The sequence below is a fragment of the Ailuropoda melanoleuca genome, chromosome 4 (assembly GCF_002007445.2).
Source record: "Ailuropoda melanoleuca isolate Jingjing chromosome 4, ASM200744v2, whole genome shotgun sequence".
NCBI lineage: Eukaryota > Metazoa > Chordata > Mammalia > Carnivora > Ursidae > Ailuropoda > Ailuropoda melanoleuca.
The window spans coordinates 13,321,428-13,335,573 of record NC_048221.1 but is presented as its reverse complement, the minus strand read 5'-3'; the positions used below and the strand labels follow the sequence as shown (position 1 = coordinate 13,335,573).

The 14,146-nt window shown below is 56.1% G+C and overlaps 1 protein-coding gene across 1 annotated transcript; it reads left to right on the top strand.

Annotated features, from left to right (window-relative positions):
• LSM4 (LSM4 homolog, U6 small nuclear RNA and mRNA degradation associated) lies at window positions 1–12,733 on the top strand. Its single transcript, XM_011222215.3, has 5 exons — window positions 1–233; window positions 4,915–4,956; window positions 6,919–7,017; window positions 10,055–10,238; window positions 12,052–12,733. The coding sequence occupies exons 1-5, from the start codon at window positions 231–233 to the stop codon at window positions 12,141–12,143; spliced, it is 420 nt and encodes a 139-aa protein (XP_011220517.2). The 5' UTR covers window positions 1–230; the 3' UTR covers window positions 12,144–12,733.
• The last annotated feature ends 1,413 nt before the right edge of the window (window positions 12,734–14,146 follow it).

Genomic DNA, 14,146 nt, shown 5'->3' with positions numbered 1-14,146 from the left:
CCTTTCTCTTATTCCTCCAGCGAGAACACAGCGAACCTTGCCCATCGTGTCCAGCCGATCCCTCCCTACTTCGCGTGGATTGGTTGCTCTTCCCTTGAGCCCTGCGCTGACTGGCTCGTGTCGTTGCCACTTCATTTCAGCCTAGTGGCGCGCGGCGGGGCGGCTATCGGCGGGCGCGTGAGAGGCGGCGGCGGCGGAAGTGCTCGGCGAGCCCGCTCCCCGCCGACACCATGGTGAGGGCAGGGCGGCAGCGAGGTCTCTCCGGGAGGCGGGGAACGGGGCCGCCGAGGGCCTCGGGGCGGGCGCTGAGGCAGGAGCGACGCGGAGCTAGCATGAAGTCAGGGCCTTGGTTCTACCCCGCGGCTCCAGACGGGGACACTGAGACCGGAGAGGGCAGGAAGGTCTCCCATAGCGTCCAGCCTGTCAGTCTCGGGGAACTTAGAATTGGATGAACGTGCAGTCATGTGTCAGCCTAGCTGCAGTCTTTCCACTGTGCAGATGGGGAAACTGAGGACTGAGAGAGGGGACTTGCCAATGGGTCCGGTGAATGCCCTAGAGTGAGTTCGGGCAGGGGAGTGGCTCTGAGTGCATCCGACCTAGTCTAACTTAATATATCGGAAGGCTGGAGCGACAGACGGCCTATCTGAGTTCTCAAGAATTTCAAGACTTGCAAGGCCCTTAGAATGTTAGCACAATCTTCTGTGCCTCTCGTTTTAAGGCTGAAAAAGCAGACAGAGAGGGGGTTTCTCTTCTCCCTGGATCACACTGGATGTCGTTTCAGAAGGGGGAGCATTTTGAGCCAGGAGTGGACTTCCTGCATCCTCCCAGTTCACTGAAGGAGAAATTGAGGCCCTGAAGGGAAGCCTCTCCAGGACCATGCTGCTCTCAGATCCTCAGAGTTCTGGATTTGGGTCAGAGGGTGCCCCTGCCTTCAATGTTTAGACAGGGAGGTGCCTCTGGCTGCCTCAGTCGGTAGAGCCTGCAACTCTTGACCTCGGGTCAAGCCCATGTTGGGCCTAGAGCTTACTTAAAAAAGATATATAGACAGGAAAGCAAGAACACACAGAAATTCAGAGCCAACCCTGGGAGAGTGCCTGGCCCATCAGCACCAGAGTCACTCTGAGGGTCATTGCATGTTTCTCAGAGCTGAAGGTTAATGGAGTTTTGTACTAAATATTACTGGCTGACGTAGGAAATGAGAGAGGGAGTGTGTTCCTCTCTCCTGGAGGACAGAGTTGGCCTGAGAGGATGGGCGGAACTGGAAGGTTCCTTCCTCCTCAAGCTCTTTGGAGACAAGATCTTTTATTTTATCCCCGATGCATTCCTAGAGCCTCGAACAGTGCTTGTGCAAAGAACAGACTCTTTTTTCAGCCTGAAGAATACCCAGGAAGGGACACACTCCCAGTTCTCCAAGATCATGATGGGGCAGGAAGCAGGGGTCTGAGGGTGTGTGTTGGGGGGGTGGGGGGGTCTACCTAACAGCTTCCTGAATTGGGAGCCTCAGGAAGCCATCCGGTGTAGTCTTAGACCTGACAGCCAGACCCCAGACATTCTGAAAAGGCCAGAGGAAAGGATGCTCTTTCCTGAAGCTTTTGACTTTCCCAACTCCAGATGGCCCTGTCTACCCCTGAACGGTGTCCTAGCCCATCCCATCTCCCTCGGCACCTTCATGAACTTCTTCCCCACCAAGTTTTTAAGTTCTCGGGGATCTTCCCCTTTCTCTCTCCTCTGTCTCCAGCAGTTTGGGGATGGGGATCTGGAAAATGGCAAGATGTGGACACTGCTCCAGGCCGTTGCAGCTTTGGAGGACTATCCCTCCCAATACCACCTCTCCCCATCTGAGCCTCTCCTTTTTTGTTTTATTTATTCATTTAACAGAGCACAAGCAGGGGGAGCGGCAGGCAAAGGGAGAGGGAGAAGCAGGCTTCCTGCTGAGTAAGGATCCCTACATGGGGCTCGATCCAAGACTTTGGGATCGTGACCTGAGTCGAAGGCAGACGCTCAACTGACTGAGGCACCCAGGTGTCCCTGGGCCTCTCCTTTTCCTATCTGTGCAGGTATCCCACCCACGCCATGTGCCTCCCTGGCTGGTGTGTGCATTTTCTTGTGTATTTGTTCAGCAAATATTTTCTGAGTCCCTGTCGAGTGCCTGGCCCCAAGCTCAGCACCGGACAAAGTCCACACCCTTTGAGTTTTCCAGTCTGGCCAGGGAGACATAATAAACAAGATAATTAGAGGCTGGCTATGGCCTAGAATGGAAGCAGCAGGGGGTGGCCCAGGTGGAAATCTCAATGCCTAGATGAGGTTATTATGAGGGCCTGGCCAAGCGAGGTAAGAGGTGACTTGTGAGCCCCCACCAGCCTGGGGAAGGACAGCCCAGGCAGAGGGAACTGCAGGAACAAAGGTCAGACAGGATTGGGTGTGGCTAGTGAGAAACAGAATGGGCCACTTTGTTTGGAGCTGGCTTGGCCTTGTGACTCGTTTGGGGAGTAGGTGTGCAAGGGAGTGTTGGGAGCAGGGTCGGTCACTTCTGTGTCGTAGACGTCCTCAGCTGCTTTGTGGATAGGGTGCTGCCAGTGACAGTCAAGGAAGCTGTGGGTTCTCCAGGGCTGTGCTGCCAGTAGCTGGGACAAAGGAGAGGCCAGCACGGGCACAGAAGCTGCACACGCCATAAAAAGGACTCCGGTGGTGGGGCCCCTGCTGACAGGCTTCAGCTTACTTTCGTGGGCTTTCTCAGGATTTTGCCATGGTGTCCCTGGGAAGGTCCCTCCCACTCTGGCCACTGGTCCCTCTTGTAGAGCGGCCTTGGCGATACCTCCCTGCCTTTCGGTGCTGAATCTGTCTTCATTCTCACCTCCCAGGCCCAACCTTGCTCTGTCCCCTCTCAGGTGATCTGGGAGGAAAACCTGAGTGTGTCATCGCCCTGGTCCACATACCCATCTTGAACACAAGAAAACAGGCTTGCTCAGGAAAGCTTTAGGCTTCGCCAACATAAAAGGCGACTGAGGCTCACAGCTCCCGTGTGAGTTGGAGCCCCCTGGTTTTCCATGGCTCTCTGCACCTGGTACCATCGCACAGATGAACTCCAGATGAGAGGGTGGGAGCCGCAGGTGGGCTAGGTCGGGGCCCCTGCCTGCCTGCCTGTCCTCCTATGAGCAGCCACCCCTTCTCCACGTGGCCCCTTCTTCCTTTTTACCAGGAAGCCAGTGCAGGAAGTGGGCTTGGGCCTGGCTTCCTGCCGGCACTGGACCTCCCCTAGGCGGCTCTTCTCAGGAAAGGCCTTGGGATGTGGGAATCCCCCTCAGGCCTTTCCATGGGAGCCAGCCTGTGGGGACTGAGAGCCGTTTCTGGCCTCCACTTCCCCCCACCTAGAGAAGCAGCTGCCCTGTCCTGGGAGTGTGAGGGCAGGCCGAGACTCCCCTGCAGTAGGCTTCTGGGGGTCAGGCTGACTGAGAATTCCAAAGCCAGGACAAGGCACAGTGAAGCTCCCGTCCTTCCTGAGGCAGTGTCATCTGTGGGACCCTCAGACCAGAACCTCCATTTGACCTTCCTGGATGGGCTGTCATTAGATCCTAGACCCAAGCACTGCCACCCGAGTCACCCTCCTGGAAACTGAGAGGCAGGTCCCAGTGTATGGGTCGTGATTTGTGTTCCCCAAATGAAAAGAGGTGATTTTTTAATATCTTGAAAGCTGACTTCATGTGGGTGAGTTTTAAAAGATTGCATCTTTTATATACCATCACTTGTAGTAACGACAGATTTTTTTTTTTTTCTGGATTGTTTTTTCCCCCTTACCTCATGAATTTCTTCTCTGAAAACCCAGCTCAGATGCAGCCAGCCTAGATCAAGGTTGATAGCACACTGCCTGGCAGAATCACTCTTGGTCCAGTTGGGGCTACCCTCTGAGGCGCGGGCTCAGCATGAGCTGACTTCCAGACAGTGGGGTCAGGCCAGGCTCTATCTCTCACTAGCTCTATAGTGCCAGGCAAGTTCTCAGTCTTTTAAGCTTCAGTATCCCCATCTGTAAAGTGGGTATGACAATAACTGTATATAGGGATAAAATGAAAGAGCTGCATCTATTTGTTTTTTAAGATTTTATGTATTTATTTGTCAGCACAAGCAGGGGGGGTGGCAGGTAGAGGGAGAAGCAGGCTCCCCACTAAGCAAGGAGCCCCATGCAGGACTCAGTCCCAGGACCCTGGGATCATGACCTGAGCCAAAGGGAGATGCTTAGCCGACCAAGATGCTCAGCAGGCATCCCTGCATCTATTTTTTTTTTTAAAGATTTTATTTATTTGTATGAGAGAGAGAACAGAGTGGGGGCCCACGCATGAGGTGAGGGGGAGGGGCAAAGGGAGAGGGACAAGCAGAATCCCCACTGAGCCCAGAGCCTGATACCGGGCTCAATCCCAGAATGCCGAGGTCACCACCTGAGCCAAAGTCGAGCAGACGCTTAACCGACTCAGCCACCCAGGCGCTCTGAAAGAGCTACCTGTACTAATGTGGGTGCATCTCAGAGACATCAGTTGAACCAAAAAGGCAAGCAGCAGAAGGACCTGTGTTCTGTGGCAATAATGAGAAGCATGGAAGGCTAGGCCCTTTCCTTTCGGGTGTGAATATAGGCAACATGCTTTGTAAAGAAGTGCCCAGAGTGGTCAGCACCAAGACCAGATGACTGCTGTCTCTGAGATTGGGCGCGAGGGAGTGTTCCAGGCTTTATTGACTAACTGGGAGGCAGATGTGTGTCCTGGGGTTGGGCAGAGTTAGGAGCATGGGGGTCAGGGGCACGTGCTCCTGTCCCCCAGCACTGTGATGAGATAGCAGATTGGTGAGATTGGAGTCCCAGCCCTGCCTGGGGGCCGGGGCCCCTTGGGTGCTGATCAGACAAGTTATGTGCCTTTGTTTGCCTTACAGCTTCCCTTGTCGCTGCTGAAGACGGCTCAGAATCATCCCATGGTGAGTACATGCCTGTCGAGGGCAGCGAGTTTCCTTGGGGACCAGCCTCAGAACAGGGACAGGGACACTGGGCAAAGGGTGAGGTGTCTCCCGCCAAACCTGCTTCCTGCCTGCCCACAAGACAGCAGCTTGTCCTCTTCTCCCTCCTACGCGTGTCAGGACCTGCTCTTAGTTCTGCTGCTTATAAAAGTAATACATGCTTATTAAAAATGTCGAACGCTAGAGGTACGTAGAAACCAGAAGCTCCTCTTCATTACTCTTGCCAGCAAATGAACTATATCTTTGATAGATACCCGTTCGGACTTTTTTTTTTTTTTTTTTTTTAATGTAAGCTCCGTGCCCAGCATGGGGCTTGAACTCACAGAGCTAAGATCAAGAGTTGCATGCTCCACGGACTGAGCCAGCCAGGCGCTTTGCACATCCAGGCTTAATGTGTAGAAACACCAATGTGATTGTTTCAAACATAGATGGGATCACATAACACGCATTATTCCCTAAGGAACTTTTGCCCTTAATGATACAGTGTCAGTATGTTTCGTTCTGTTCTCTTTCTCTTTTTTATTCAAATATAATTCACATACCATACAGTTCAACCTTTTTTTTGCTTTCGAAGTTCTTATTTATTCTTTTATTTAAGTAATCTCTACACCCAACATGGAGCTTGAATTCTTGATCCCGAGATTAAGAGTCACGTGCCCTCCTGACTGAGCCAGCCAAGTGCCTTTACAGTTCAGCCTTTTAATGCGTACAGTTCGGAAGTTTAGTACGTTCACGGTGTTGTAAACCACCGCCTCGGTGTAGTTCCAGAACATTCCATCACCCCAGAAGGAAACCCCATCCCCATTAGTAGTCCCCATCCCCTTTCCCCAGTCCCTGGCAAGTACTAATCTGCTTTTTGTCCCTATGGATTGCCTGTCCTAAACATTTCCTGTAAATGGGGTCATATGCCGTGTGGCCTTTTGTGTGTGGCTTCTTTAACTCTGCGTGATGTTTTTTGAGGCTCAGCCACATTGTAGCATGCGTCTGGGCTTCATTTCTGATGGCCCTGGCCATGCGATACCACGTTGTATGGACATACCACATTTTGCGTATCCATTTGTCTGCTGATGATGATCGACATTTGGGTTGTTTCTGCTGCTCGTCTGTGAACATTTTGATGGCAGTGAACATTTGTGCACACATTTTTTTAAATTTTATTTTTCATTTATTTGAGAGAGAGAACACACACAAGCAGGGGGAGGGGCAAAGGGAGAGGGAGAACCAGACTCCCTGCTAAGCAGGGAGCCTGACATGGGGCTCGATCCCTGGATTCTAGGATCATGACCTGAGTCCAAGGCAGTTGCTTAACCAACTGGGCCACCCAGACACCCTTGTGCACACATTTTTGCATGGATGTTTGCCTTTCTTTCTTTTGGGCAAATACCTGAGTGGATTCTTTTTTAAATCTCAGCATATATTCAGAGTGATGGGCTGCTTGTGTGTTTTCCCAGAACACAGTAAAATAGACAAGTAATTGTTGGACTGAGAAAGTGTTTCCAAATCCCCAGAGCTCACACATGTTCTGTCAGAGAACACCTGCCTCGACCAGCTGAGATGCGCCCCCCTGGCTGTTCTGGGTCAGTGGCCACTGTTACCCTGGCCTCGCTCTTTTCCTTTAAAGATTTGTAGAGGATTTTTTTGTGGGTTTTTTTGCTTTTTGTTTGTTTGCATAAAAGTGGTTTCATCATAGAAGACTGCAATGCCCAGCAAAATGTACAGAGGATGCTGAACATGTCGCCTGTGAGATGGGCCCCTGGGGGCAGTGGAGGAGGGGGGAACAGTACTAGGCACCATGTGCCGTGGCCACTGGGTCCCGTGATGTCCCATGTCTGAATGAGGCCCAAGCAGTAGTCACCCAGCTCTTAGGGGTAGGACTGACTTTCCTTTGGGGCCCATGGCTGACTTGGGGCCATTTCTCTCCAGTTGGTGGAACTCAAAAATGGGGAGACATACAATGGGCACCTGGTGAGCTGTGATAACTGGATGAACATTAACCTTCGAGAGGTGATCTGCACATCCAGGGTGAGTGCCCTGCGCCGGAGTCTGTGCCCACTGCCTGGGGGCCCTCTGGCACCCCCGGACAGGCAGGGCCAGGCTGGTATAGGGACTGGGGGTGGCATGGCTGCCAAGTGCCCGCATGGACCTGGGGCTTATCAGGCCTCAGGATCCTCAGTGGAGTGAAGGCCCCTCCCTGCCCTTGTGGGAGGAGTGGGGCAGGGCATAGCGCAGCCAGTCAGCCTACCAGGGTGAGGCTTACGGAAGAGGTGGGGCTTAGGAGGGGCGGGGCCTGAGGGACTCAGAGGGGTGTGGAGGGGGCAGAAGGGCAGGGCTGTGAGTCCCTCTAGTGCCCTGTACTTTGCACCTATGGGGATGCTGTCCCATCCCCCCAGTGCTGGTGCCAATCCTAACCAAGAAGGACTTACACCTGGGGGGGACTTCTGGCTACAGACCCCTAGTGTACAGGTAGGGGGTGGCCTCCAAGACAGGCCTGACCTTCCTTGTCAGCCTCTGCTGCCTTGGTCCTGGCTGTGGACATCACCCGCCAAGCAGGCCAGGGTGGTGTGGCCGTGGAATATCCAGGCCACCAGGGGGCGAGGGCGGCCCTGTGGCCCTGTGGCCCTGTGGCCCAGGAGACTTGTTTATCTCCTGAGGCCTGAAACCAGGAAGTGCAGGGCCAGGAGCACCACTGGGTGGGCTAGGGCTGGGGGACAGTTCTCTAGGGTCACAGGCCTTCCCAACCCTCAGGATGAGCCACAGAGCAATGAGGACAATGACAGTGGCAAAGGCAGGACTTCCTCCTCTGAACCTGTACTGGGGTCTGCTAGGGCTTGCCTTCTGCCTTGATTCCAGTCTCCATCCCCCTGTTGCAACAGCCCCCTATATGTTACAGGGGAGGAAGGTGCAGGGGGGCCCCGCCAAGATGGGGCTGTCTTGAGCCCTTGGGCAGGTGCCCCTGAGGTTTGCTGTACCAGAGTACAGCAGAGCCCTAGGCAGTCCATCTCACCCCTGGTCCATCCTCCTGGATAGTTCACATCCCAACAGGCAGACTGGTAAGTGTGACCGTCTCCCCTCACCTGTGTGGCTCTGTGCCCTTCTTGTGATGGTAAATTGTGGAAGGTCTTCCACTAGAAACTTCCTCCTGGTTTGCATGCCGCACTTGTGGCGGCAGGGGTCCAGGCGGTGCCAGTGTGGCTGTAGCAGCCATTGCCACAGCGCATAGCCGAGCACGTGGCCGGTAGGTCTGTGTCCACCTCTGGGACCTGGAAGCGACCACCGGTCGCAGAGCAAGGTCAGTCAACCTCCATAGCCAGCAGAGATTGGACAGCATGGCTCCTGCTGCATTGTCCCCCTCTCTGTGACCTGCTGGTTGGAAGGAGAGGCTGGTGTGAGGTTCAGTGTCACTTGGGCTCTCCGGCATCCTCACCTGTAAACAGGTGGGAGCGGCACCTCCCTTCGGCAGCAGGCAGCCTGGGCAGGACGCAGACCCCCCAGGAGCTGGGAAAGCACTGGAGAGCCAGGGTTGTTCGGAGAGTGGTTAGCTCAGGCCGCTCGGCTCTTGCCATGGAAGAAACGCAGAGTAAGCTCTGGTTCCTGCAGGGAGTGTGCTGGGCCCAGCCTGTCCTTGGCTAAGGGAGAGCCAAGCCCTGAGCAGCTGCCCCAGCCCAGAGCTTCCATGGAATCATTCTGTCTCTGTCAGGCAGTAATTTTGCATCCCCACGGACTTGGCCTGTTGCCAGCTCTTCCTGGGAAAGGAGTGCCCTGAGACCTCATAGGGTTCCTGTGTGGGTTGGGGGCTTGTGCACATTCCTGGGAAAAGTTGGCCTTTGAACTTTCCCTTTGTCCTTTTGAGTGTCTCCGCTGAGCCAGACCAGCCTGACCCAGGCACTGCTGACAAGTGTCATGCATGAGGACTGGGCCTTTCAGGGAGGCTGGGGAGCAAGGCCTCTTGGGGGTCAGAGCTGGCCAGACACAGGAAAGTGGGAACAGCATGTGCAAAGTGCTGGGGGCGAGAAGCCCACTGTGTGTGTTCCAGAAATTTCCATCTGGAAGGCGCGTCATAGAGAGCTGAGCGAGGGCAGCCAGGGTGGGGCTGGATCTCAGACCGTCGAGCCACACTGAGGAGTTTGGACCTTGTCCTTAGGCCAAGAGGGCCCTGATTGGGTTCTAAGCAGGGAAGTGTCTTGGTCTGATTTCTAGGGATGTAGGGAGAGGAGAGGGCTCCCAAGACTTCTGGCTCAGGGCACCAGGGGTGGGGCTGGAGAAGTAATCTGAAGGAAGAAGCCCCGGGCTCCTGCCCAAGAGCAGCAGGAGGGGGTGTGGAGGAAGGCCTTGTGCTGGTCACAGGGTACAAGGGGGTGGGGGGGGTAGGGGGGAGGCAGTTGACGTCTTAGTACCTGCAGGGTTGGCATTGGTTTGGAATCTGTGACTTTGCAAGCCTCCTAATCTCTCCGGCCTTAATTAGCTCCCCTGAAAACCGGCATCATTGGTCGTTGCCCCTGGCTTGCCTCCCTACCCGCCTCCCGCCCTCTTCACCAGTCACACACAGTCTATCCCACTTAACCTGTGTCCCACACCCGCCTCAGAGCCTGTCAGGAGATAAGTGGATGAATGGATGAGTCAGGGCACATAGAAAGGGTTCCAGAAGGTAGGTTCTAAAAGGCTGGGGGCAGGAGGGTGGAGGAGTTGAGCTGTCGCCGGCCTGTGGCAGTGCCTGGTGTGAAGGTCCCCAGCCTTCTCTCGGCTTTGGGCTGCAGTTAACAAACCCCATCCCACACTGCGGGACAGGCTGAGGATGAGGAAGCTCGCTTATGTGATTCCCTGGCCCTTCCTGGGTAAAGGGGGACCAAGAGTCTGGAGAGAGTCCACTAGAAGGCAGCTCCCCCACCCCCATGTCCAGTCTGGGACTGAGAACATTGCAGGGGTGATGCCAGGGGCAGGCGGGCTAGGATGGTGGTCCAGGTGGGAACGGGGGCATGAGGGGACAGATGCGCCCTGGCCCTCCACACCCACTCTGCAAGCCCCTCCCCCCAGATCCGAGAGTCCTCCCTCTCTCGCGCAGGATGGGGACAAGTTCTGGAGGATGCCTGAGTGCTACATCCGCGGCAGCACCATCAAGTACCTGCGCATCCCCGACGAGATCATCGACATGGTCAAGGAGGAGGTGGTGGCCAAGGGCCGTGGACGCGGTGGCCTGCAGCAGCAGAAGCAGCAGAAGGGCCGAGGCATGGGGGGTGCTGGGCGAGGTAGGCCCTTCTCTCCCTCCTCTCCCCTGGCAGGCTAGGCCAGAGTCTGCTCAGGCCTTGCCGCTGAAGGGTGACTGCAGCACGTGGCAGCCATCCCGTCCCAGTGTTGACATTCTTGGGTGGTGCTGTCATGGTGCCCCAGGTCTGGCTCTGAGCCCCCTCCGTAGAGGTGGGGGTTATGACTCACAGGGCTCCTCCGGTGCGGCCGATGCTGCCGTTTGCTGCCTGCCCCGGCCCCACAGCCCCAACTGGGAAGCCTGGTGTCATCCTGGCGGGCAGTGCTGACTCCCCCACCCCTGCCCGGGCCCTTCTGCCCAGCAGCAGTCCTCGGTGCTTGCAGCAGCCCAGCAGGCCGATGCAGTGCCCGTGCAGACCTGGGGCTTGAGCCCTCGTCCAATGCCCGCCTGTGGCCCTGGCAGGTGCTCCGGGCGTGTTGTGCCACCTCTCTGGCTCGCTTCCCCTCTGCAGACAGTCTAGTGGTCCCTGCCTCACCAAGGCTGCTGGCAGGGATCCCCGCTCAGGGCCTGGCATGAGCCCCTTCCCTGCTGTCACTCCTTTTCACAAGGCGAAATTCATGCCTTTTTGATAGACTCCCCTCGCCCTACCCAGCCGCCTATTTCCCCACCCCCAGCCGCCAAGATTATAAAACTGGCATAAACTTCAGTTTGTTGTGCAGTCAGCTGGGACCTGAGCCTAGAGGCCATCTGCAGACTCTCCCTCCCCCCACACACCCCCCTCCTCTTGGAGGGCCCCGGCTTTGTCTCTTCCATCGGGAGGGGCCTTCCATGTGCCAGGCTCAGGCTCCCCTCGGGGGCTCACAGGCAGAGCCAGAAAGATACAAGAGCCGGCTCTGAGCCAAGGCTCGCGTGACAAGTCAGGAGTGAGCCAGAGGGAGGAGGTCGGGAGGGCACTCCAGGTGGGGGGGTCGCCAAGGCCTAGGGCCTTTTCCATACCTGAGGGCCAGGCTCTTCATGTGGGGGGCCACCACTGTTGAGTGAGCTGCCCAGAGGAGCGGGGAAGGAGGGAGGCGTGATTGCTTGGGCCACTCTGAAGAGAGACCTTGGGGCCCTTGGCAGCAGGTGGCAATGTCACCTGTGTGGCAGAGCTGCCCTTGGCAAAGCTGGTCTTGCCCGGTGGGAGGTGAGTTCAGGCAGCCCCTGCAGGGATGGGCCTCCATCCTTACAGGGCCCACATCATGTTTGTGGTGGAAGGGGGACTGGGTGTGCCTTTTCTGTGTCCCCATGCCGCCCTGGTCCTTCCGGGACCTCCCTGGGCGGGGGTGTGTTCTGTCCCTGACTACTGAGCCTCCTACACAGCTCCTACCTTGGGCTCTACGTAAAATATCTTAGAAGCACGGTTCCATCACTGGCTGGCAGAGGTTGGAGGGCAGGGAGCTCCCCTGTCCCCACCCTCAGGCCGGACACACAGAATCTCCCAGTTGTTTCTCTCCTGGGCCAGTGGATGTGGACAGTGCTAGAGAAAGAGGGAAGCCTGGGTCCTCAGAGCTGGCGGCCTGTGTCCAGGCCCTTGGGCTGAGTCCTGCCTCTGTTCTGGCTCTTGCTCCCCCCCTCCTCCAAACCATCTGGCTTTGTCCTTCTGATGACTACCCCCTACCCTGGCCCCAGGCCCTCTCCCAGGAAGCCTGCTCCAAGTGTGACTTAGAGCTGACCTCTGACCTCCCTGGCATCCCTCATACCCCCTGGGAGCTGGTCTTGTCCCTTGTCAACACTGAGAACTTTCTGGAGCACCACCCCACGTTCTCAGCTGGGCCTCCAAACCCGGCTCTGATGCAGCCCCCTCCTCTGTCTCACAGGTGTGTTTGGTGGCCGGGGCCGAGGTGGGATCCCAGGCACAGGCAGAGGTCAGCCGGAAAAGAAGCCGGGCAGACAGGCGGGCAAGCAGTGAGCCGCCCCTCCGTCCCCCCAGAGACTGAGCCGCCACTGAGCATCTGCTCCCACTCCCCAAGGCTGTGTTTCTGCTCTCAGTTCACAAGTGTGTTCAGAACAAAAAGAGGCAGGTGTTGGGGAAGAGCCCCCCTCGCCGCCTGTCATTTTGTGATCCTTTTTACATAAAGTACCCTCCCCCCCCCTTTTTTTTAAAGCCAGCAGTTCTAGAGTTGGATACGTTATTCAGTGTTTTTGGTTTTCTGAAGCCGCAGCTGACTTGATTCCTGGAAGATTCTGTGTTTAATGTGTCTTTAAAGCCCTCGCTCTTGTTTTGAGGGCGGGCACTTTCCAAACAGGCTTGTTTTGCGTTTTGAGTTGGATCCTCGTGTGGTGAACAGACCGGAGGTTTTTATTTTAAGCTGTTTGCACTGAGATTGACAGCCTTGGGAGTTTCCTGAAACATGGACCTCAGGATTGCCTTTTGAAAACAAATACATATGAACGTATGCCACAGAAGCTGTTCCTGGGACACTGCTGGGCCCTGCCCCTTTGCCTCCTCTCTCCGTTTGTGTTACAAAAATAAAAACAAATACAACTACAGACTGCAAATTCATAATTCCTTTTGAGTCACTGGGCACATCTAGAGTGTGGTGTCCTCAGGAAATCACAGCCTGCTAAGAGAAGTTTCCTTTCGAGGGTTGCTGCCTGTCTGGCCAAGGGGAAGTATTTCAACAGAACACTGTTTCCGTGTCCCTTGATGTCCTTTTTAAGAACGATGAGGCTGTTGTCTGGGCAGTAGGAGTGGCCCTCCTGCACTAGGTTTTCCTGTAACCCCTGCCCCTTTGTAGAGAGAGTTGTTAGGGGGAGGGGAGCGGGGAGAGAAGTCCCAGGCAGGAGCCAGTGTGATACCCATGCAGTCCATCCTTGGGACCAGTGTCCTGCCCGCCATCCCTGCTTTGTAAGCCCCATTCACACCAGAGTTCACTGAGAAGCTGTGACAAGCGGCTGCCTCAGGGAATGTGCTGGGAAGGCTCTCACCTCCTCTCCAAGTCGGGGCACCGTCTGTCCACACCGTGGTGATTTGCCTGGAATGTTGAGCCAGCACTTTGCAAAAATGTTTCTGTGATGTTGTCCATGGACTGATTTTCCTTTTTTATTACAAGTGAGGGGAACTGCAGGATGGCCCGGCGCTGGGAGGCAAGACCCGGTGCCAGCTCGTTCCCGTGGGAGCGGATTCTCATTCTCACTGTGTTGAGACCTGTTCCGAGGGGCGATCAGAATACAAGGTGTTGCCTGAGAACACTTGTTGGAGCTGTCGAGTGCTGGCCAAGCGGTCTTACGGATACCCACATTTAAGACTCAGCCAGCCTCAAGAATGTGCTCTGCCCCTGCCCCCACCCCAACTTTGCTTTTCCCTCAGGCGCCGCTTGTGGGACCTGCCGCAGCTGGAATGCTTGCCTAGCGTCAAAACGGCACTCTGGCACAGGCTGGGGACAGGGCAGGGGGTTTGAGTGGGACCTGGGGGCGTCTGATAAGCCCCAGGCCTGGAGAAATCTCTCAGATGTGGGCTGCTGGGGGTGGGGGGGGAGTTGGGGGGTCGCGAGTGAACACACAAGGGGCAGGAGCGAGAAGGGAGGGACCAGCGGGGAGGGAGATGGCTGGGTTCCCAGTTCTCCTCCCCCACGGCCCTGGACTCAGCGGCCCATAAAAGCTTCTGGGGCCCTGGTCTGGCGAGGCTTTGATAAAAGCCGGGGTCAGGTGTCCAGCTCGGCAGCGAAGGGCCAGCACTTTGGAGGCCCCGCCCCTTCCTGCTTCTGGCGGTTCGGCTTTTCCTCCCTAACTCAGCTCCGCCGCGAAAACGCCTTCGTTCTACCGCCGGTTAGCCGTTCAGGGTCTTGGGTCCCCGCGGCTCTCCCACCTTCCCAATGGCTCTGCGCTGGGGCTCAGCTCAGGCGGCCCCGGAGCCTGCGTGCGTAATCGCGGCTTCCCGCGTGTGTCGCCAGACACGCCAGCTGCCCCTGA

Excerpts from the sequence above, each read along its gene's own strand:
- LSM4 (XM_011222215.3), top strand. Across the intron at positions 7,018-10,054 it reads AGGTGATCTGCACATCCAGG|GATGGGGACAAGTTCTGGAG; the intron begins GTGAGTGCCCTG and ends TCTCTCGCGCAG. Across the intron at positions 10,239-12,051 it reads CATGGGGGGTGCTGGGCGAG|GTGTGTTTGGTGGCCGGGGC; the intron begins GTAGGCCCTTCT and ends TCTGTCTCACAG.